This window comes from Teleopsis dalmanni, chromosome 1, assembly GCF_002237135.1.
Source record: "Teleopsis dalmanni isolate 2A chromosome 1, ASM223713v2, whole genome shotgun sequence".
Taxonomy (NCBI): Eukaryota; Metazoa; Arthropoda; class Insecta; order Diptera; family Diopsidae; genus Teleopsis; species Teleopsis dalmanni.
The window spans coordinates 66,806,359-66,830,175 of NC_051846.1; the positions used below are offsets into that span (position 1 = coordinate 66,806,359).

General features: G+C 29.3%; 1 protein-coding gene and 1 long non-coding RNA gene across 3 annotated transcripts; one reads left to right on the top strand and one right to left on the bottom strand.

The window, feature by feature from the left end:
• Positions 1 to 14,244: 14,244 nt before the first annotated feature.
• On the top strand, positions 14,245 to 15,228 carry LOC119672870. The gene is made up of 3 exons (XR_005251965.1): positions 14,245 to 14,654; positions 14,717 to 14,833; positions 14,894 to 15,228. It is a non-coding gene; the product is annotated as an uncharacterized LOC119672870 (long non-coding RNA).
• Positions 15,229 to 15,576: 348 nt separating this feature from the next.
• On the bottom strand, positions 15,577 to 21,390 carry LOC119672871 (putative uncharacterized protein DDB_G0282133). 2 transcript variants are annotated; one of them, XM_038084032.1, is made up of 3 exons: positions 20,799 to 21,390; positions 16,566 to 17,117; positions 15,577 to 16,501 (listed from the first exon to the last, which is right to left on the bottom strand). In XM_038084032.1, the coding sequence occupies exons 2-3, from the start codon at positions 16,955 to 16,957 to the stop codon at positions 15,745 to 15,747; spliced, it is 1,149 nt and encodes a 382-aa protein (XP_037939960.1). In that variant the 5' UTR covers positions 16,958 to 17,117; positions 20,799 to 21,390; the 3' UTR covers positions 15,577 to 15,744. The 2 variants fall into 2 exon arrangements, with proteins under 2 accessions (XP_037939960.1, XP_037939959.1); XM_038084031.1 differs by lacking the exon at positions 20,799 to 21,390 and adding an exon at positions 18,015 to 18,318.
• Positions 21,391 to 23,817: the final 2,427 nt, after the last annotated feature.

The following is a 23,817-nucleotide window of genomic DNA, read 5'->3' on the forward strand; positions in this document are numbered from 1 at the left end:
GATAAAGCTTTTTATGGAACTGGTTACTAAACCAATAAAGATAAGCTAATCCCTTATACAGATTTTCTTAAACATTGCTTCTTCGAGCAATTAGTGTGTCACCAAACATTTAGTGCTGCACGCAGCACTTTGTGCCTCACTGAACACTTAAAGCTTAACAGAGCACTAAGACATTAATGAACCGCTTAGTGCTTCGCAAGGCACATAATGTTTCTCATCACAATCTCCAATGACTCCAAATAGGTTGAATTATTATTTTATTATATATACAGTATATAGCTGCAAAATAAAATGTAGTGTTTCTCGTAGAATTTCCGCTTTTAATATCGCTATGTGACTAAAGAAATATTAGATTCTAAACACAAGGACAACTAAAAATCATTTAATAAAAGTATTGCAAGTACGGTCATCTATGGAACTGTTATTGCTTGCAGTGAAATTTTGCAAGGGTATTAAATCGTTCTCACTGGCTCTATTATACTTACAGTAAAACTAATTGCATCAATAAGACTTGCTGCGATATTAATATAGTGGATTCAATACTTGCGTCAGTTGAATTTATATTTTTACTGTATGTTGGAATAACTAGTTTAATTACTTAATTGATTTTAGTATTTATGTATGTATGTTTGTTGATCCTTTTTTCGAATCAGCGCAACTGGGCAAAGAGTAAAATCTTTGATAGCTGGGGGTACTACAGGGTCCCACCCATCTCATTAACTAATTTATGTATTCCTTCATGAGCTTCATGATTATTCAGTAATTGGTCTAAGATCTGCGTACCTCTCCGTGCGGAGAGTGATTACTCTAAGATTAGATAGTGCTAAGTGGGATAGCCTGTCAGTTTTCGCATATAACTTCAGGGTTCTGCTCTTATGTATTTTTTGATCGGGTCCATTCTAAGATCTCTTAGTATGTCGTTTGTGCAGATATACCAAAGCATTTTGAAGAGTCGTCGGAGAGCCTGACTTTGAGCGGCTTGTAGGTTTTGTATAGTAGAGTCCCCAGCATTGCTATACGCGACACACCCATAAAATAATGCTGGTCTAATTATCTGGCTAGATCAGTTTTCTGTTCTTCGCGCTAAGGTTGTTGTGTTTGAACAGTGGTTGATTTTAGTGAAATTACTAATTTCTGGTACTATTTCCATAGGTTATTATAGATTAGATATTAGATTATTTTTTATATGAAAGAAAAAACTTTGTGTGATATAACACAATCTTGTTGAAACATCCACTGTCTCTGAGTATAATGTTTAGATACCTATGATTTCAAGAGAGTATCATTAGATACTGGCTTATGACAAGCATTGGCATTAAAATTTGTGTCGCGGTCCAAAAGCACCACCATTGCTGTTGATTATTAATTTCTTAAGATGATTATTAATTTCATGTTACGATTCGAATGTTTAAACTTATATCTAACTTATCTTTTAGTTTAATTCAAATATCTATTTTATTTATAAATTGTTCTATCAGAAAATGTTTCTTATCAGACATGGCGACATTCACTGCTACAGCTGTTTCTCTACATCCATCCTAATGTTTTTCAAACATCCATGCAACATTGTTGTTTTTGGAACTTATAAGGCTTCAATTTGGGGATGATTTTCAAAAATCCTTACAAGATTATTTTTGATATAATTAACTGTATACTTATTTATATAAAATTTAAAAATCGTTACATTTCATTTATCAAACAAATCTTCGCCTAAGTCGATTTTTTCATCTATTTTGTAGGTTGGATTATAATCAGTACCGTTTATTATTTCATGATTATTATCTCATGATAGTTAACCTGTTTTACTTCATTTTCTTTCTTCATTGTAAGATGTCCTGTACAAAGTTTATTTTAAAGTGTAATTTTTTGGATATAAATATTTGTACCATATGAAAAAGTTTATATTGTATAGTTATCTCTTTTCAAACGTTTAAGTGATGGGTTATTATGACATTATCATCCACAAAAATATTAGGTAATTTAAATAATAAACATCAATGCTAATGTGTTTGGGTTGATAATTCAGTTCTTTATTGTCATGTTCCAGTCCCAGAGTAAAGACTTTAGGGGAAATCATGTGTGTCAGCTTAGCGCATTCCTCACTGTGTCTATTACCTATCTGTATACTCATTACTGTAGATGACATGACGTAACGTGAAGATGTCATATATTACTGTATATATATACTGCATTTTCAAAGTGTTTATTTTATCGCTAATTGTAATACGATATCGTGGTTTAAAATCAAAAAATGTTAAAACAATTTGTCAGTTATATTCTGTACACTTTTCGATTACTGTTGCTTTTGATTAGCGGCACTCTTGTAACCCGCAGTGAAAATCATCATTTTATCATGTTTATAATTATAACTACTAAATCTAAAACAAACGAGTAAATAAAAATTATTTCGCAAAACGGAAATTTATTCGCAACTTAATTGAAAATACACTTTATTTATATAAAAGCTATAACTTCCGAAAAGCAAATATATCTGACAGTTAAGATATGTGCTAAAATAAATATTCTAACCCATCTAACTTTACCTGCCGTCCATTAGAGTTAACGAATTCACAATTAAAACCACACACTTCAAGCCCAAATGTGGTCGGAGCTCAATCCTTTCATCAAGCGTTCGTAGACTTGTCCGTCTGTGGCTCTTTATCAACTGCCAAAATGCCATGAAATTTTTAATCAAGTCTGTTACTTTAGAATGAATTCATTTATTTTTTTAAGAATTTATCTAAAATACAACAATAAATACATAAGGCATCATTTTTTGGATTTTTGAATTTAAATTGGTTCAGTTTCCAGTATTGTTACTCCTTTCCGTTTACTCTAGTCTGGTTTCCTACTGAAAATTAGCCAAATAGTGAACACTAAAAGAAGAAAAATTTTATTTTACTGGAAATCCCGTTGCTATTTGAAAAATTAAGATACCATACAAATACATATTTATATAAGAGTTAAAATGAAAATAAAATAAAAAATTAAAAATAGTTTATTATTGAGTAACCAAGTGAAAATTGTTATTTGTACCAAAACCGAAGATATGTGCTCCTGCACAAAATTTTGTCATTTTCATTTCTGTAAAAGTCTTCCTTAGAATACTATTTCAATACTGAATTATTTAAATAGAAAGTGTATTCACCTTATATCCTATCCTACTTTCCTTGAAAGTACACAAAATCCATTGTTTAGTCACTTTATTATTTATTTTCCTAATGTAAAGTATTGACAAGTGTGAAAGGAAATTTCGATTTATTTTATTTTCTGCAAAATGTTCTCCAAGTTTTTCAATAAATATTTTAAGAACAAAATATTTTTTAATTACAATAAAAAGTTCGAAATTTACGATTTTGTCAGATTAAATAACAGGTGTGCAACTGACGTCATTGCAAATGGCTTTTTTAATTGGCAGAAAGGGGCCAAATTTAAATAAAGTCCCACGTAGACTTTATATTCTAAAGCAATATTTCATAACATCTTACATATATTCTATGTAAAAAGTTTTTTAAATTTTTATATATTATATTTTTTTCTTAAGTTGGTAACACTGAATGCTACCTTCTATCCAGTGGGTCTACATTACTTCTTTTAATAGTTATGTTTTTGAGTGTTGTGAGAGCATGGAAAGTCTCCGTTGTGCAAGAATTTTTAGAAAAACTCACTGACGTGATGACTATTTCCTGTGTGAAAATTACTACTTCTAGTCTGGCGTTTTTAGCTGATTCCAGTCGTTTAATTCCCTTAAGTTAAATGGTATATCTTTTCAAGTCAAGCACTAATTATAGTTGTGTTGAGTGTGTTGTGTGTTAATGTAGTATTACTAATTTCTTGATATTTTTTAAATAATACGAAACGCTTCTTACTTTAAATAAATATCCCGACGGTGACATTCACCAAGTATTTTATTACAGTTCCACCCGTTTTTATACTGCAGTCTTCATGAATCCCTTCAAACGAAATTGTAATGTACATGCAGGTGTAGACAATAGCAAATGGCCTAGAGAATATTACACATATACCATACTTAAATAACTGTACGCCTCCTCAAATCTGGCTATTTCCAGGCGTAATACATATATATGACGTTTATCATAGACCAAACTTTCAAAAATAATATTATAGATTTCTATTTAATGGAACAAAGAAAATGAAACTTAAGCACAACACACAACATTTTTCTGATCTAAATTCCAGTACATCGGAACATAGGGGAAACAAAATTACAGCTGAACTGTTAAAGAAAGAATCTGCCGTGCAAAAAATTTTTGCAAAAAAGTTGCTCATACTGTTTAGTGTGCTTAAGGAAGCTATAACTATAACTATTTTTATATAGTATATGTGGAAAATTTTTACTTATAAAATTTTTAATCAGACTTATAAAATATTATCAGACAATATTGCTGATAAACAAAAACAAAAGGAATCTTTTTAGAATGACGGCAGTATTTTCTGGCTTCTAGCTTTTTGGACGGTGAGTACCCAGAAGAGAAAACCTCTTATAATATTTATTTTCACCACTGTAATCAGACACAGGAAAGACTATTACTATTACAAACTATAACTATTCTATACTAAAACCATAAACATTTCAAATTTCCTCTTTACTCTTTACCTCTTTCCTCATTTACATCTATTAGAATCAGAGAGGAGTTACCTAAGGTAAGCCGCTCATCAATTATCTTGGTAGCTAACAGAAGTTAATCAATAAACTTAATAGGTTACTGAACTATATAGACGTAACTTCACTGTGCTGCCTACACAAACAACCATACAATTAGTTGGTATGGCGCAATATAACAGCACACAGTGTGCCAAATCAGAAATTAGGTTTCCCAAATTTGGTATTTCCTGAACTAGTAAAGATATTGATATAAAATTATACAGATGTATTATTATATAGATATTTATTACAGTAGATTTCAACTTTCTACCTATCATAGTTCATTTAATAATATGAAACTTGACCAAGTTTGGTTCCAAATTTGGAGGTGTTTCGGTTGGCCGATTGGTACATTCAAAATAAAGGCCATCTTAAAAACTTTATTTAAGAAAATTTCATATCAATATATATATGGTCGTACCCAGGGCCGAAATTCGGGGCGGGCGCTAATATACTGATATGATATTATTATGTATTTTAAAGTGTGCTAAGGCACCCCTCTTTAGTACTTTTTTTTTGCTTATATTAGCTAGTATATTTCACACCTAGTTTATTGATAACTTGAAAATTAGATTTTGTTCACAAAAAAAAAACAAATTTTAAACTTTTCTTGTAAACAGTATTAAATTTTTACTCAAAACAATAATAACATTTTGAAATCTAGGGGGCGCGCCCCCTGCCCCTACCTGTATACGCCCATGAATATATATGTTATGTATACTGGTTCAGGAAATACCGATTTGGGATCAGCTAATTTCTGTTACAATTTTTTTGTCCAATTATTGTTATTATTATGTTATTATGTTTATTCTATTCTTTCTCCGGATTTAAAAGTAAATCTAGTACGAAGTTATTAGTACATATATATATCTTGTATACTGTTCATAACTACATTTTTTATGTTGTTTGTGCTGTTATATCTATTATTAATTTACAAATTTTTTAATAAACTTAATCCTTTTCGCAGTATTAATGGATATCGAAAACTTATTTTAATTTTTACTTCATTTATTTATTTTATTATAATACTGCGCTCTCTCTGTCCTCTGTGCTTTTTAATAACTGCAATAAAAAAGAGTTGAAGTTCCTTACCCTTAAATTTCACCTTTGACTTTGTTAATGAAATAAAGAATTTCTTTTAATTTATTTTTTATTACTTAAATTAAATATTTTCCTGCTGGACATCAATCGAATATAAGAGTATCTCAGTACACGTACTGACAAAAATGCTGTAAGTACGAGTACGGATACATTCAGAAACGATGAACACGTCTATTATTGGCAACTATTAATCCTCGACATTACGGAGCACAACCTCGATACTCAAAGTCCCGGAGCGTTTCATACTTCGTACACAAATGAATGAATTGTGAATTTTTAATGAGACTCATTCGAGAGCTCATATCAATGCACTCAGCAACTCAACGATGCGCTTCCGCTTCCGCTGCTCAATTGGAAATTTGCAGTGACTGCGAATGTATCAAAGCATTTAAGTATCAGCATAGCATAAGTAACAGAGCAGCAAATACCAATAGACAGACGACGATATGTTATGAGATGGCAGCGGTATTAGGTGATGCAGATGTGGAAGCAAAATTATTAAAACAACAAAAAATGAAGAGTTCATAAATACAATAGAAAAAAAAGTTAACAAGAAAAATGTATAAAAGTATTGTCAGTTACTAATTTGAATTGGAAAAATTGCTGCCAACTGAGCTAAAAGGTAAGAAAGCAGCGGAAGCGAATTTGCTTGCATGCAAAGCGAAAAGAGACAGAAGCCATAATATATCTACTGGAAGAGAAACGAAAATATATCATTAATAGCCACAGTGCATGTCAAAGCACGTTGACGAGACTACTGCGGTGTCAGTGGCAGTGAAAATGTCATCATCGTCGTCTTCAACGTACAAGGTACGTGCGTTGCAATTTGAATTGTTGTGAAAGTCTCGAGCGCTGATTTTGACGCCATTGCCAGAGTATACGACGTCGCCATTTTGTATTTGAACGTTATTAGTTGTCGCTTAAAATTGAACTCCATGAAGAATTCCGTTGCATGGAATTGACTGCAGCACAACGATTAATTTCAGTTACTTGCACAATAGATCAGGTCAGTGGCACAGAAGTGGTAAGAACTGGCAAGAGCACGTTTGAGATTCGCCACGATTGGAGTAGGTGCAATAAATATTGCATATCAATCAGTGCAGAAGCAAAAACAAAATGGCGCCAGCTGTTGCCATATTGATGAGCAACGACATAATTGGAAAATTTACTGCTGCTAAAATAAATTATGAAAAAAAAATAAAAAAAATTAAACTGCACTTCGATTACTCGTCGAAAGTTTTTCATTAAAATTTATGCTGATTACGAAAATTTATTATTTTACAAAAAAGTATTGCTACTGAGAACAGTGTATGAGACACAAAAAGGACATATTAAATAATAACTAAAAAAATGACCAAGTCAAGAAGTTTTCCTTTTCTATAAATTAATAATATTAACGCCAAAGTTCGCAAAACTTTTAATGTTCGAGCAGATAAAAAGTCATAAAGTATCTTAATCTCGTGATTTTGCGATGATATTTCTTACGCTACCATCTCACTGTGTTGCTGGAGTTTTATTGTATATATTATAGTTTTTATGGTTCGTTTTACTTAAACTATGGCTTAACTTTTACTATTTCACTTGCAGTTGCGAATCGTAAGCGCTTATTCTCGTTGACATATTCAACTTCGTTATGAGCTTAAAATATTTTCCAGTTTGAAAAGTTTTTACTGCACTGCTAATTTTTATTTGTTTAGCATTAAAACTTCTCAGATATTAATTTTTTTCTGCGCTTTTTTGAGCTGCCGACAAAAGTCGAAATATATTTGCGATAATTATTAGAAATATATTTAAAATACAGGAAAAAAATTTCAGAGAAGAAATTATTCGCCTCAAATGAACTAAGAAAAATTAAAAGAAATCATTTGGTAAAGCAAATATTTGAGAAAATGCTTCTGCTGTAACTATTTTATATGCAAATTGTTGCTTTACCTTCTGCTCAAAAAGTACTCGGATTTGGTAAATAAAACACACAAATTTAAATTTTATTCCAAATTTATTTTATCTCCTTCAAAATATGCTCCTTCTGCCAACGCTTAACCCAATTTTTCACACACTTTTCGCAGGTCCATGAAGATATGGCTTTTAGTTCCTTCAAATTAGAAATCTATTTAATAAAAAATTGATTTAGATCAGAAGGGTTCGAACAGTAATGAAGGAGCAACAACAGAAATTTGATTAATTTATTTTAATTTGGCGGACCATACAATGCTTTTTCGAGTATTGCCAAGTATTCATTATCAGTGGTGTTATGAAATATTTGAATTTCTTTTTAATTATTTTATATACCCTGCACTTCATGATTGATAGTTTTAGTTTTTCCATTCTAATCAAGCTAATAACCGAATTCGAATTTATCTGATCTATTTACGATGTCGCCTTTGTTCACTGAATGGTGTTTTTTGCGACATAAAAACGTATGTGGAAAATAGTATATTTATGTATATACATACAAATAAAAACAAAATCATGCATATCAATAAACTATAATATCGATTTTGTGAGAAAAATGAACAAAATATAAACTAGAAAAGTGGTCCAAATAAATTGAGACATTAGGCAACAACACTAATTGCAATTGGGTCGCTTAGATAGATGAATAGCTTCAGTTTTTTACCCTTATTACAATAACTGATGTAACTTTTATGTAAAAACTAGAAATTAACTTAGGACCGAACTTATAATTTAATAAAACGCAGGCTTTGGCGAAGGTCAGTTAACACCTTCGAACTTCACAAATTTATATTAAAATTACATATTGCTCTTAATTCAAATGGCTTTATTATTATACGTGCATGCATTTAAATCAAATGAGAATTATAAATAAGAATATATATAATTTAGCAAAATTATGTTATTTCAGTACAGTGGATAAGGTATGAATAATTAGATTGATTATTTCCTTATCGATACATCATTACGGATTGGATTTAATACCAGATTTATTAGCAGGAAATAAAAGTTTCACTACCTACTGGCAAGCTTTACTCATATACTTATTTCGTCTGTTATTTCTTTTACCTTAGTAATTCTACCTGATTTTTCTTATATCAGGATAGAGATTTATGGGTACCTAAGTATTGTTTCCAATTTATTCCTTGCTTATTTTGAGATGGACGAGTTTTAAGAATCGAAAGGAAAAAAAAGTGTTCATTATTTACCTTACAGATTATCATGACTTTTGACCTTACTTCGATAGCGAAGGTAAGACTTCCAAGAATTCATTATGTATTAAAAGTGTAAAGGTGGGTGAATTTTTTAATTTATATATATGCATTTTGTAATAATATACTCGAATACGTACTCACTTCTAACATCTATGTCCACATTTTTCCGGACCATATGGAAAACATACATTTAAATCTATACCGATGACAAAAAGTGTTCGATTATATGCGAACAAATGATGATGATATCAAACAAATGATGATGATGACTGATGGTGTCAAATCCAAAAATAAAGAGAAATTGGAGCTGAAGCAATAAACGTGTATACAAAAGATTCATAACGATTCATAACAAATAAAAAACTGGAGATAATCTGCCAGGTAGTGATGACATAACTGAGAATACGAATAAAACCAATAACATAGGAAGGGCTGATTGGACTGAGTAGTACTCCGCTGATGTAGAGGATAAAACCTGCAATATCGGAAGAATAGGAAACAATAAACGAAACATTTACAAGAGGAAGCGTTCAAAAAAGTTTCCAAAACAGCGTGCAGTCGCAGGTGCACCGCGTAAAAATAAAAAAATTTTAAAAAGCAACTGAAACAAAAAAAAAATTAAATTAAGCATTAATATTAAAGTAAAATAAAAGTAAAAAAAACTATTTTAAAATAATTTCCTAGTTCTTTAGCAAAAAAAAGTCAGCAAAATCGCATTGTTTCCAGATAATTACGAAGTGATTCAATCGATGAGTATAAAATAAATAAAATTTTTGTGTGCTATAATTAAATTATTTTACACATGAATTTATATATGTCATAAATGCTTTTAGTACTATGCCATCTTAGGTCTTCTTTTAACATCAATTCTGCTGCCAACTTTGCACTTAACGGTTATAACTGTTTATATAAATTCAAAAATATGAATTAGAATAGGTATGTCCTTTCAACATATTTTAGAAAGTGCATAGGTTTAAATAAATTTTAAAAAAATTCGAAATTTTTATAAAGACTCTAATCTATATATAAAGTCAATGCAAAAAATGTACGACATTTATATTTAAAAAAACCTCTACAAATATAAATGACTACGCACTGTACTTAATGAAATTGATTACATGTGACTTATTTCCCGAAGCTGAAATACCAATACGTAAAAAGCATATCAAACAAATGACTGTCATGATAGAAAATCATCAGAAGAAATTGAAAATAATATCTAATACAGATAATATCACTCTACGAAAATTGTATGGACTACTAGGTCAAGCCCTTTCATGAATATTAAGTCAAGCGCTTTCATGAATAGTGGCATGACAACCGATTGACTACAAAATAAATTTTGGTTACATGATTATTTCTTGTGTATTTAATAGTTTCAGATACTTTGTTATATTTAATATGATATGTAAATTTGCTTAATATGAAGAAGAATGAAGCAACAATACAATACACAATGAAATATTAAAAAAGTTAATAAACATTAACAATTTTAATACACTCTACAAATATTTATAATATTAGGTTAGGTTAGGTTATACCGGCGATACTTGTTGGATCCACTTAGACCCATTGGCCCATTGTGTTTCCGTAATCCACCTAGAACTTTTAGCGAAGCCTATTTAGTGTCAGGTCTTATAATTGATCAAGATTGTCAAGAAAGGGGGCGCTCAAAGTGTTGAGTCGCCGCAGTATTTAAGCTGAACAAAAACATAGTACAGTAAGACCCCGCTTAACGCTGTTTCGTTAAACGCTGTTTCGGTTTTATTTCAACCCGAACATTTAAGCAGATGTTCTGAAAAAATAGTCGGAGAAGATAAACAATCAATAAGAGAATAACTTAATAACTCCATAAGAAAAACTACAATATCATGAAAGTTGTAGAAAACATAAACCCTTCTTGGAATAAGATAACAGAAAGATCTTTGAAAAGAGTATGGAAGAACATTTGACCGGATTTAAGTAAGAGCAAAGACATTCAACCCTCTCTCGATATGGATGAAATAGTGATAGAAATAGTGGAATTAGCGAAATAAACTGGTTTAGATGAGGTAAAAGTGGAAGACGTCAAAGAAATAGTTCAACAAACAGCAGATAGTTTTTCTAATGACTACCTCAAGGAATTAATTGAACAAGAAGAAAACAAAAATATTGATAGTAGTGAATTCGAAGAAGAGCGAAAAGAACTTTCGATATTGTTTGTGAAAAGGAATTTGACCACTACAACTAAAATTATGGACCAATTTGTTGAAATTGATCCAAATTTTGACAGGAGTTCAAAATTAAGATGGGGTGTTATAGATGCTTTATCCACTTATCAACAACTTTTAGCAGAACGCAAAAGAAAAATCGCATACTACATTAGATGCCTTCTTGACAAAAAGGCAGAAGATTGGAAACAGAATAGACTGAATAACATTGTTTTTGTTTTTGTAAGAAATAAATATTTGGTTTTATTATTATTAAAAAAACATAATTATTAAATTTAATACCTAAACAATTTTCTATCAATCTTTCCCTAACCCCAATATTTACATGTTAACATTGCCTCGTTTTGCGCTGTTTCGCATTACGCTCTACTTTGATGGAACGTGTCCCAGGCGTTAAGCAGGGTCTTACTGTATTATATTAAAATAAGTATATATTTTGTACACTTGTATATTATATATATGACTATATTATTATTATATGTAATATAAATAATATGTTAATGATATTAATAGTATACAAATATTATTTATATTATATATAAGTAAAATACTAAAAGATATTATAAATATTAATAATAAATAAATATAATATTTTTAATTATTATATTATTATTAAAATACTGTAATTATAAATACTATAAGTTTATGTTATTAGACTATTCAATAATTTTGGCAATAAGGTCTATAAAGTATTGAAAAGTTTTTAAAACATTTATTATTTTCATGCAATTTTAAATTTATCGTAAAAGCTACTTTATATTTTTATAAAGTTATGTACAATCTAATAATCCTTCTTTATTTAATAAATTTCACAGTTGCCATATACGTACAAACCACCCTTCAAACTTTGTTCAGACCACTTGAGAAACTCAACAAAAAAAACTCTAATATATGTAATATTATTTTAAAAATTTTATAGTTTAAATGCAAAAACAAAAAAAAATATGTTATAGAAATGATTTTTTACTCGCCCACAAACGTTGGAGAACACGATTTTCATATTTCCATACATTTCCATATATGAATTTCATATATCCACAAACTTACAATCACATACTCTCCTATGTAAACAATAAGTAAAATTCAACTACTTTTATTTTGCAAGTTTTCCATGCCTTTTCCGCAAACAAATAAACCCCAGCCTGCCAGCCAGAAAATCCGCTGGTCTACGTCTCTAAACGGAAGTCAAAAAGTTACATATCACGCACTCGATATGGAGGAACAACATTTGGCTTACACAAAAAAAAAACTAGAGAAAAGATTTAAAACATATTTAAGGGCGCCCAAACCAACTTTATGCTTCAACATTTTTACGTACCAAATCGGATGTGTTAAATGGATTTCGTTGTAAAATGTAACAAAGTTAAATGCATCGCCCATATTTCTTTCTTGGCAGCAATTTTGATTATCAACTTTTAGGCGTACGAAAATAAAAACAAACGAAAATTTTAAGTACTTAAAACGGATTTGAAAACATTTTTGTGTGAGGAAAAAAACAGTGAAAAAAATTTCGAGTTTATTTATGGAAAATAAAATTTTAGTTTAAATAATTGAATTAACGAAATTATTTTTTTTTTGTAATACAAAAATTAAACTAACTCGAAAGTATTTTTTTATTTGGGAAGTTAACTATTAGGTTGATTATTTTAATATATTTATTAATCACTACTTTTATTTTCTGTCAATACAGATTAGTACGTATCATCGACATAGATTAAAAAGGTGCTAAACCCACTTCCCCTTAATTTTCAGTGCGAATCAGTAATTTTAGTAAATTTTTTTGTTTATATTTTGAAATCTGAAATGAAGTTTTTACGATTTTAATCCCCTCTTCTTTCAAATAAAAGAACTCCATAATTTTCCTTTTATATACAGTCCCTTTTTTTAACAATTTTTAACAATTTTAATTATTTTCCGTTTGTAACTTCAACTAACTCAACTTATCCTATCTGCATAAAACGTTAAATGTTCACTGTTAATGAGAGGAAAAACAATATTTCTGAAAGAAGGAATACCCTAGCAATATGAAACTTTTGATTCATTAGATGACATCTTTTAAAAGTACTTTACAGAGTTTTGTTGTGGTTGGTTGACTAAGTTGGCGACGATCCATTAGTCTGCGTTTGCATGAAAAGATAGAAGACGAAGACCAAAGATATTAACCAAAAAGTGAAAACGGCTTCAGATGGATAAAATCATGGTGGAAGCGCACCAATTGAAAGTGCGCAAAATTGCTGATATTGTAAAAATATTAAATATACAAGCAATATGGAGACTCAGCTTCATTAAATATTAATTTATTATATATTATATATTTAAACGTAATTCATAAAATTTTGTTGAGGTCGCATACACATCACGAATGTTGAATGGTTCTTATCCAAATAAACATAATTCATAAAATTTTGTTGAGGTCGCATACACATCAAGGATGTTGAATGATTCTCATCCAAATAGAGAAGCCACTTGAGCTACGATGGATAAAATCCATTATCTGGTGATAAGAAATCACTGAGTAAAAGTACACATTATTACTGGTGTAAAAGTATTGAATGAAAGACCAATATAAAAACTGCTACATTTTATGGTGTATTTAAACGTAATTAAACGATTTTCGTTGAAGTTAAATCGACACCAATATTTGTAAGTGGTTCTAACATAAATGTGGTAGCGACTTTGAATATAATATATAAAACCCATGGTCTTATGATGGAAGCTCGAAAAATAATGATAAACAATATTGCTGACTTTGTAGAAATAGCAAGTGAAGGTCTTTCGCATTACTCGCGTTCTCAGTTTTTCAAAAATGTACATACGTAATCCAAAAGAGTTTATGCATCTATCACAACTGTTGTTAAGATACCACTTTACTCCAAAAGTTGTCGAGAAGCAAACATTTTACTGCATTAGTGAAATGACACAGACTAACTACGTTAAAACTGGAATTACAACTCTCGTACATTTACATATCATATCTACATAATCAAAGTAAACAGAGCAATTTCTGTAATATATGATTATATATATGATAATGATTCAATAGACTAATTTCTTTTGAATAGTTTTATTCCTAAAAAAAATTTTTTTTGGGCTATTATCATTTCTTATTATAAGTTGTTATAAGTTATAATAAGATGAATACAGATACAGATACAACCCCAAAATATGTTGCATCGCAGCTCCTTAAGGCAGTGGAACTACACAATATAACTGCTGGAATATTGCCTTTTTCAGCCGAATCACGTATACCCGTATACGAAAGCCAATCCAAATCTCCTATATCAAATTTTAATGAACATGTCGTGAATTATCTTTTATATTTAATTTTTGCTCTGAAACATAAAGCAGCGATGGGTAAACTACAATTTTTTTAAATGTAATTGACTTATTTCAAGACCTAGGAAGTAAGTTATAAAAAATCAAGAACATTTAGAATATAAAACAGATATTTTTTACTTAATGAATTGCTACCACAAAAACATAATGGAAAAGAAAAACAATGAAATTCATGTAAGATATTAAAGTAATGTATCTAATCAATAAATTAAATTTTTTAAAGATACTTTTTATAGTATTTATGTGTCTTTGGAGTACCGTTGGGAATTGTACGAAACTTATAACTCCAAGGACTACCGACTCCAAAGACATATGCTTATTGGACATAAAGTTATTAAAAAAATTTACCTAAGGTATTGAAGTAATGCAAAATTAAATTTAAAAAAATTGATATTATTTTTTTGACAAAATAGATTAAGCAGACCTGACAAACTCTTGAAGTAGACAAAATGCAGTATGTGTTGTATTTTTTTAGTGTGAAGCTGGAAAGCGTACAGAACTATTCAATTATTACTTTAAATTTTAATACTTGGATCTTGAATTTAAGTGCGGTTTTACATTACAAACGGTTTTTTAAAGGTAGAATAACATTTCTGTGTCTATCGATATCGATATATTAAAGTTACCATATATATTGAAAAACAGGATTTCACTTTCTTGATTATTTATATATACCTTTAACTTCACTATACTGTATACTATATACAACTATTCAACCAAGCTAAAGAAATAAATCTTGCTTAATATAATACTCAAATTAAATTTTGAAATGCATTTATTTTTATTTTAAATAGGAAAATAGTTGATTTCTAATTAAAAGAAATAATTAATTATAAAGTTTATTTTATAAAATAAATAAAAATATGAAAAATTATAAAATTATCTAAACATTATTACAAAGCTGAGAGTATACTTAATATTCTAATTTTAAAAACTCTTTCTCTTATATGGTAATTAATAAAATTCGGTCTGCTTCTAAGAAATACTTTAAATTTTACTACATAAAGTTTATAAATTTAATTTTCTATATGTTTTATAATATAAATTTTTGTATATATAAATTTATATTGAACTTAGAATTATATGCTTACTAAATACAAAAAGACACATCTAAATGTAATAATTACTTTTCTTTGATCTGAGTATAGTTTTGAACTCTAAAAGATAAAAAATTCGAATATCACTGCTTGAAAGTCTAAAGAGTTTTGTTGACTTAATAACTAAAACGAAAATTTGGACTAAAGGAAATATTACTTGGATAATTTTATTTTTCTGCGATTAATAGAAGTATCTTGTTGATTAAATCATTTGCAGCAGTCTCGTTCAGAGTATTCAGTCTGGCAGATAAGAATTCACCGAATTTCGTGTAGAGTATTTCACGTGCTGTTGGCTGATGCTTAAGAACCTGCAACGTGCTAGCACTGGATAGGTGATCATCAATCATTTCCACATCGTCATCAACAAGATCGTCGTCATCGATATCAATATCATTGATCAAATTGTTCGACATTGTTTGCTGTTGAATTTTATTTTGTTTGGATTTCATACTAAAATTTTGATTATGAAATTCTTGATTAGTTAAATTGTTTGCATTTTCAATGGGAGTTGAATTTTTATTAGAATTATGCGGGTGTGGTGGGGTTTGTATAATTAGATTATTTTCCTCGTCATCATCTTCTTCTTTTATATAAATTGATGGTGATGAAGAACAGGAGGGTATTGTGGATATAGTATGTGGAGATGGTGGTCCACCATTTGATGTACGTTTTGTATATTTGTTGTTGTTTATACCGAGTACAACATCGGGTTGACTTGTATTTGTTGATTGTTGTATATTTGTTTCATTCGTATTGACATTTTCCTTTTGTGTATTTGTCTGTTGCATTTTTTGTGTTTGCTTTGGCTGATGTTGATTATTTGGATTATTTGGGTCGTTCGGTGCAAAATATTGATACTCATCTATAGCACTGCTATTGTTACTGTGTTGTTGTAGGTCTGCTTGTCGTGGACGCTCACGGGATCTATAACATAGTAAGTTCAATAAATTACAATTTCAATATAAACATCTATTTTTCTAATACTCACTTCCGTTCACGTATAACTTCCTTCAGAAATGTCATTGCATCGTAATATTCCCACTTTGATTTGAAATGACTCCCGAGCAATTTTTCATGGTTTAATTCTCGCCGAAAGATTTCACGCAATGATGTGAAAGTGCGTTGCACTCTTTCGCCACTGACATTAAAAACACGTCCAAGTTCATTCCATTTAATAGCCTTCTTCTTATCGGACCTTTTATAGTGCGGCAGCCGACAATCCCACAATATTGGATTCAAATGCACCAAATCTATTAGACGACGTTTTTCAATATTGTGCCGTGCGAATGAAGTTTCCATTTTATTTACTTTATTATTCTTATAGGATTTAATTTGTTTTGATTTATATTGGCAACTCCAACCTGTGCACTTCCGTTTCATGTGTAAGCTCTGTTACTGTAATGTTATTTTATTTACACTGCTCTCTTGCCACTGTTAGTGGCTAACGTTGTTGGCAGTTGCTGTTAACTATTTGTAAGTGTGTTGGCAACAAGTATCCACTACCAATTTCGATAGGGCGCATGCTCTTACTTAGCGGATGCTGCAAGGATAATGTTAAATATTTCGTTAATATTTTTAATTTTCCAATTAATTAAGGGGTTAATTTTCAATTGATTGAGTTGCAATGGAGTCATTGAACTTATTATATATTGAAAGGAGAGTAGTTACTTAAAACATAATAGGATTGCATATATTACTGCATATTGCGCAGTAAAATAACTTTGAAAATGCAGCAATTATAAAAAAGGTCTTAAGTCATATAAATAAACATTTTTATAGGAATTTATAATATGCAGTATATATTATTTAAATATAATGAAATAAATATATCAAATATTGTGTGTAACACACCTCCATAACCCTTTAAAGCATGTAGTACAACATTACTGATAAAAAAAATAATATATGTATGTACATATGTATACGTATATATAATGGTAACATTACTAGCAGAAAAATATAATGTATACATATTTTTTTTATTAGTAATGTTAATCATATATATGTATATATATAGCAACTAGATAATATCAAATTACTTAAATTAAGTAATTAATCATAAAATATAGGCTAATCTTTATAGTTAACCAGAGCAATAGAGTTTTAAAATAACATAAACATAAACTAGTAAAAATATACTTTTATTATAAAATAACTCTAATTTGTTTCACAGACATAATAATGAAAGTGAGCGAAAGGTAGAAATGTTTCAAAGAAAGTTAGAAGGTTAGTGTACCGTATAATGTTATTATTATCATGATGCTGAAGAATTGATGTTTCAGGCACGATAAAATCTCTATACCTATCGGTTACCTTTACTGCATAAAACTTTTAGACCATTCTATGACAGAGCCAATACCTACAGAGTTTTATACAATCTGCTGATAAAATAATTAGAGATTAAACAGTCTACTGGATTATAATTAAGCAAACTTACTCGGTTATTGGCGTAGTGTGTATTTCACAATATTTTTATTTCTCTTTTAAAATTCAAATTCGGTTGACATAAGAAATGTCACGTGTGATTCTTATTTATAGGGTTGCCAACACCTTCCCTTTAGAGATTGAATCTAAAATGGCGGTGATTTAATAGAGTCGAAATCGATCAATAGGATTTCTGATACGCAGTGGTCGGTTATACGGAACAACTGCCTTATTGCGCCTCTCAGGTTAAGGGGCATGAAATTTATCGAATTCTTTGTTTGATTATTGAACATTCTTAGATGGTGTTTGGTAGAGTCGAAATGCTAAGCACTTTTCATTGACGATAACTGATCTGATAGTTGATCTTTGTACGACCTGTGCCTTTAATGACCTCGATGAATTTCATTAAGAATGCGTTGCCCGAACATTAAGCATTCGTCAACTATGCATATTCGCCCTTTCTGTGTATTTCATAACATCTGTATTTCCCTATTTAAATTCAAATTCAATTGACATTAAAAGAAATGTTATCTGTCATTCTTATTCATAGGGTTCCTAATAGAAATGAAGAGAGAGAAAAAGAGAGAGGGGGGATAACGGAGTTTGAGCGAGTTTAACTTGAATGTACCGGTATTGGAAACAAATTCTATAAACTTGGCTAAATCAATCATTTTGCGAAATGGTAGCTCTGTCAGAACAATAAGAGAAAGAATCCCGAAGATTTTGAATCCTAGATGACAACGATGGACACTAACCCATAAGATGGTGTAAAATTTTCTCCTCGTCCGCACAGCAACGAACTTCGAGGTGGGATTCGGATGGGTATAGGCGAAAAGAAAGATAAATTAATCATTTAAATTTTATGTAACAATAGGAACTTATTTTGTTGAATTTAAACTTAAAGTGAAGTGAACTTAAAGCGAATCCGCTGTGTTAATTGTGCAAATTCAATTTTATCAAATAGAATAGTTAAAAGAAATTTAGATATTCTAATAGTCACAGGAGCTTAAACACCTCTAAAATTTAGAAAAAGACGACGTTTTAATAAAATTTGGCACCGTCAAATGACGACGAGTTCTAGATCTTATTTCGACCATACAATGGTCTCGTCTTTTGGCACTGAAGAATTTTGTAGACCAATGCTGGTACTATCAGAGTACGTGTGCTCAACACAGTTCACATTCCTTCCACAAACGACTCGTTTATCAACAGCGAACTTATAATTCGCCCCAAAGGCAGCCATAGATAATTTATAATAAATTTGAACAAGTATTTTGTTTCTATTGGTTCAATTAAATTTTAGTTTAAATATAAATGAAGTTTTTTGAGATAATTGCAATTTATTTAGATTACCCTTATAAGTTGAAGCTTTATATTAATTTACTAAACTCTAAAATACTTATACCTATGTAGCAATTACTATCAATATTGAAAATTTTTATTTCGAATGGTTAGCGAATATTATTTAATAATAATATTATAAAGAGGTTTTTCGAACAGTAGTGAACTATAACAACAAAAATTTATTTTATATTATTTTAATTAATTGAATTTTTGACTGACCGTACAGCTGTTTCGAGTTTCGAGTACCCATCATCAGCGGTCTTGGAAATAATTTTTGAATTTATTTATTCGTAAATAATTTTTTGAGACTACAAGTACCAGGAATCGAACTCGTGTCCTGCCAAATTTGAAGCTCAGAGTCAGTGCGCCTTAACCAGCTGATCCAAACCCGTACTTGCCTTTTATGTTCGCTCATTTTTCTGGAGTTTTGTTGCTTTGCTGTGGAAGTTTTATTAACAAATTCACTGGCTGTGTTTATGTTAGAACGAAATTATAAACCAGCGTGTAGAATAATTGAATTAATTAATTATATTTTTATAATTTTTAATTGTTAAGTTTTAATACTATTTTATACTATTCTACTATTTGTAATAATAATATTATGAAAAAAGAAAACCATCTTAGAAAACCTTTTTTTTAACAAGTTGCATTGTTTTTCACAATATTAATTGTGCATATATAACAATATTACCACAATCTTAAGAGAAAATAATATTATAAAAGTAATACTAAATATTATTATAATAAGTTATTACTGTGATTGCTCATTATTATCAATATTTTAGTTTGTTCAAGACGTAGGATAATCACTCTTTGTCTGTATATATAATTATTTTACTTGAAATAGTTCATGACAATATTAATTTTATATATTTACCAGAATATATATCTTTCTAGAATATATTTTACTAGAAAGAAAGAAAAGATTGAAGTCAAATTATTTAGCCTTCGTCCTTATAGCTATATTTCAATATATAATCTCTGTAATATACTATATATTATATAGACACATTTTAGGTTTTTTTTCTTTAAATAGAATATAATTTTAAATTTTAATAAAAAAAGATTGAAACACAACTAAATTGGACAATTTTTTATTTCCCCTCGTGTGTTTAACAATTTTGTAGATAAGTAATTTCATAACGGATGGATGTAAATGAGAGATACGTACTGAAAGATCGCTATTACATAGTGTACTAAACAATTATTTACTTTAAAATTATATATTTAATATATACGAAAAATATTTTAGTTCAATTCACTTTGAAATAGTTTTCTAAAGTAGCTTTAACATGCTATAAAGTTTATAGCTCCTTCAGTTTTTCTTTAAAATTTCAATAAATTATTTCATAAATTTATGAAATCACTAATGCATAAATATTAAATAAACACCATAATATGTGTATTTTGAGAACTTTTTAGAACTTATAAACACTAACAGAATATTTCTTACCAACACTTGTAACAAATTTCTGCAAACTGCGAGCTTCGTAAATAATAAACTTCGAAATATTTATGTCCACACGTACTCGAACCAAAATTGTTTAATAGATTTATTTTTAAAGTTAATTGATGATCGATGCTTTTTCACAATAAATGCCAATAACTACTATTAATACCAATAAAAACTGTTAATTTGAACTGCGTTCCAGAATTTTCAGTATACTCTGGTATTACTTGTTGTTAACAAATTTGTCGGAGAACAAAAATTTTACACAAAATTGTAACGTTTCCAAAAAACGAAAGTGGAAAAAAATTTTTTTTCATAAAACTTAGCACAAATGGACGTAGAAAATGATTGTATACCGCGTAAATACTTAAATTTTTATTAACAATAATAAAGTCCAATTTATTTCAATTAACAACAGCAACGACAGCAGCGCCAATGGCAGCAGTAAGAACAAAAGTAGCAACAGATACAATTGTGAAAAACATTCAAGCAAATTCACGCAGGCAACAGAATGTATCTGAGCATATCACAACCAACGATGACGTTGATTTTAAATAAACAACACACAAAAATATTTGCAATTTTGATTTGTTTTTTTTTTTTGTTTTTGTTCTTCTTGTCTTTTGTTTTCTCGTTACTATTTTGTTTTTGTTAATTTTTATGTATTTAATTTCTGTTTTTATTGTAGTTTTGTAATTTCGGTGTAATTTTCTTGTATATTCGTTTCGTTTAAAAAATTTTTCCACCACTTTCGTTCGCAGCAAACGCCCTGCCACAACTATTGTTTGAGTATTTTGCTACCATCAGATACAACAACATAGCACAAGTAAGCGCAGCATTCAACAACAGCAACAGCAACAGAAACAGCAACAGCATCGGCACCAGCATCAGCAACAACTACAACAACTACATCAACTACAACAACAATAAAACTGCAAACGATAATTTTATAATAACAAGAATCGGAACTTTTATACACAAAATACAACAACAACAATAGCAACAACAACAATTCTTTGTATAATTTTACAACTACAGATACGACGCGTATCTGTATGTCAACTTAAATGTTTTGTGTATATTTACTACTTTTACAGTTAGTCGAACGCCGGAGCGCGACCGCTTTCGATTATTTTAACATTGCTGAGATACGCAAAACTTAAATAAATTGCATTCAACGGATGCTGTATGCTGTATCTGAGCGCATAAATTGAGTGCAAACTTTTAGATACATTTTCTGCTGCGCTCTCACAAATGTTACCACTCGTGTGCTCTCGCACATTTTCCCTTAAAAATGTGTATTTCATTTCTTGCCAATTGTAAGAATTCTCAGTTTTGCGAATTAATACGAATTTCTTAATTCACATTTTCTGCCACTTTAATACTCTGTATAAAAGTATCTCATCGTGTGGAAAAGAATTGTTAAAATATATGAAATGTCGATAACGAAATGGTAATAAGAGTGCATACGAGTACAAATAGTAATTTAATTTTCATTTATATTTGAGTTTTTAACATATTTTTTTATTTATCAAATAATATTAAAATTTTCTTTTTTATTTTATGAGTACTTTGACGTATATTCTACGTAGAACAGAATTGATATGAAATACTATATCTACGTTTGTAACTTATGTTCCCCATAGCATAATCAAATGATTTGACAGAAAACTAAAGTAGATTATTTTTTATCAGAATTGATAAAAAAGCACTATATCTACGCTTTTGAAGCCTCATATCATAGTCATCTACATAATTTGACAGAAAGTAAAGTAGTTTTCTTTTATCAGAATAGATATAAAGTACTATAGGTATCTACGCTTTTGGAGCCCCATATCATAGTCATATACATAATTTGACAGAAAGTAAAGTAGTTTTCTTTTATCAGAATAGATATAAAGTACTATAGGTATCTACGCTTTTGGAGCCCCATATCATAGTCATATACATAATTTGACAGAAAGTAAAGTAGATTTTTTTTATCAGAACAGATATAAAGCACTATATCTACGCTTTTGGAGCCTCATTTCATAGTCATATACATAATTTGACAGAAAGTAAAATGGATTCTTTTTTATCAGAATTGATATAAAGTACTATAGGTATCTACGCTTTTGGAGCCTCATATCATAGTCATATACATAATTTAACAGAAAGTAAAATGGATTCTTTTTTATCAGAATTGATATAAAGTACTATAGGTATCTACGCTTTTGGAGCCCCATATCATAGTCATATACATAATTTGACAGAAAGTAAAATTGATTCTTTTTTATCAGAATTGATATAAAGCACTATATCTACGCTTTTGGAGCCCCATATCATAGTCATATACATAATTTGACAGAAAGTAAAATGGATTCTTTTTTATCAGAATAGATATAAAGCACTATATCTACGCTTTTGGAGTCCCATATCATAGTCATATACATAATTTGACAGAAAGTAAAATAAATATCTATATATATAGATATATATGTATCTACGCTTGCAATTTTTAAGCCCCATAGCATAATCATATGATTTGGCAATACCTATATGAAACTTAAGTTTGTTTCTATCATAATTTAAATGAAATATTATATATACAGTTGTAAAATAATTTTCAAGCGTCAATGCTACATTTTCATTTTGTTTTTTAAATGTTTATAGACTTAGAATTGTTTTTGTGTGGATTTTTTATGAAAAATGACAGTTATTGCTGTGATGGTGTAAACGTACTGCAACTGTGGATACTTTTACTATAATGCTGTTAAATTATTTTTTAACAATTTTTTTAACTATCTGTACAACAGTATTTTTATGAATGTATGTGAGAGTGAACTCCTGCACAGCTCACGACTAATTAAAACGTTAATGTTAATGTACACATATATACAAATATATATATATATATACACATTAATTGCGAAAATTATTTCAATATCACTTATTACTCATACAGTTTCGTATACAAGAAAAATTGAGTTAAATTTTAATACATACTTAATTCAGTTAATAAATATATATATATTATCTTTTA

Coding starts and splice junctions, on each gene's coding strand:
- LOC119672871 (XM_038084032.1), bottom strand. CDS start 16,957: ATGAAACGGAAGTGCACAGGTTGGAGTTGCCAATATAAATCAAAACAA. Junction 16,502..16,565: donor GAAGTTATACGTGAACGGAA/GTGAGTATTAGA, acceptor ACTATGTTATAG/ATCCCGTGAGCGTCCACGAC.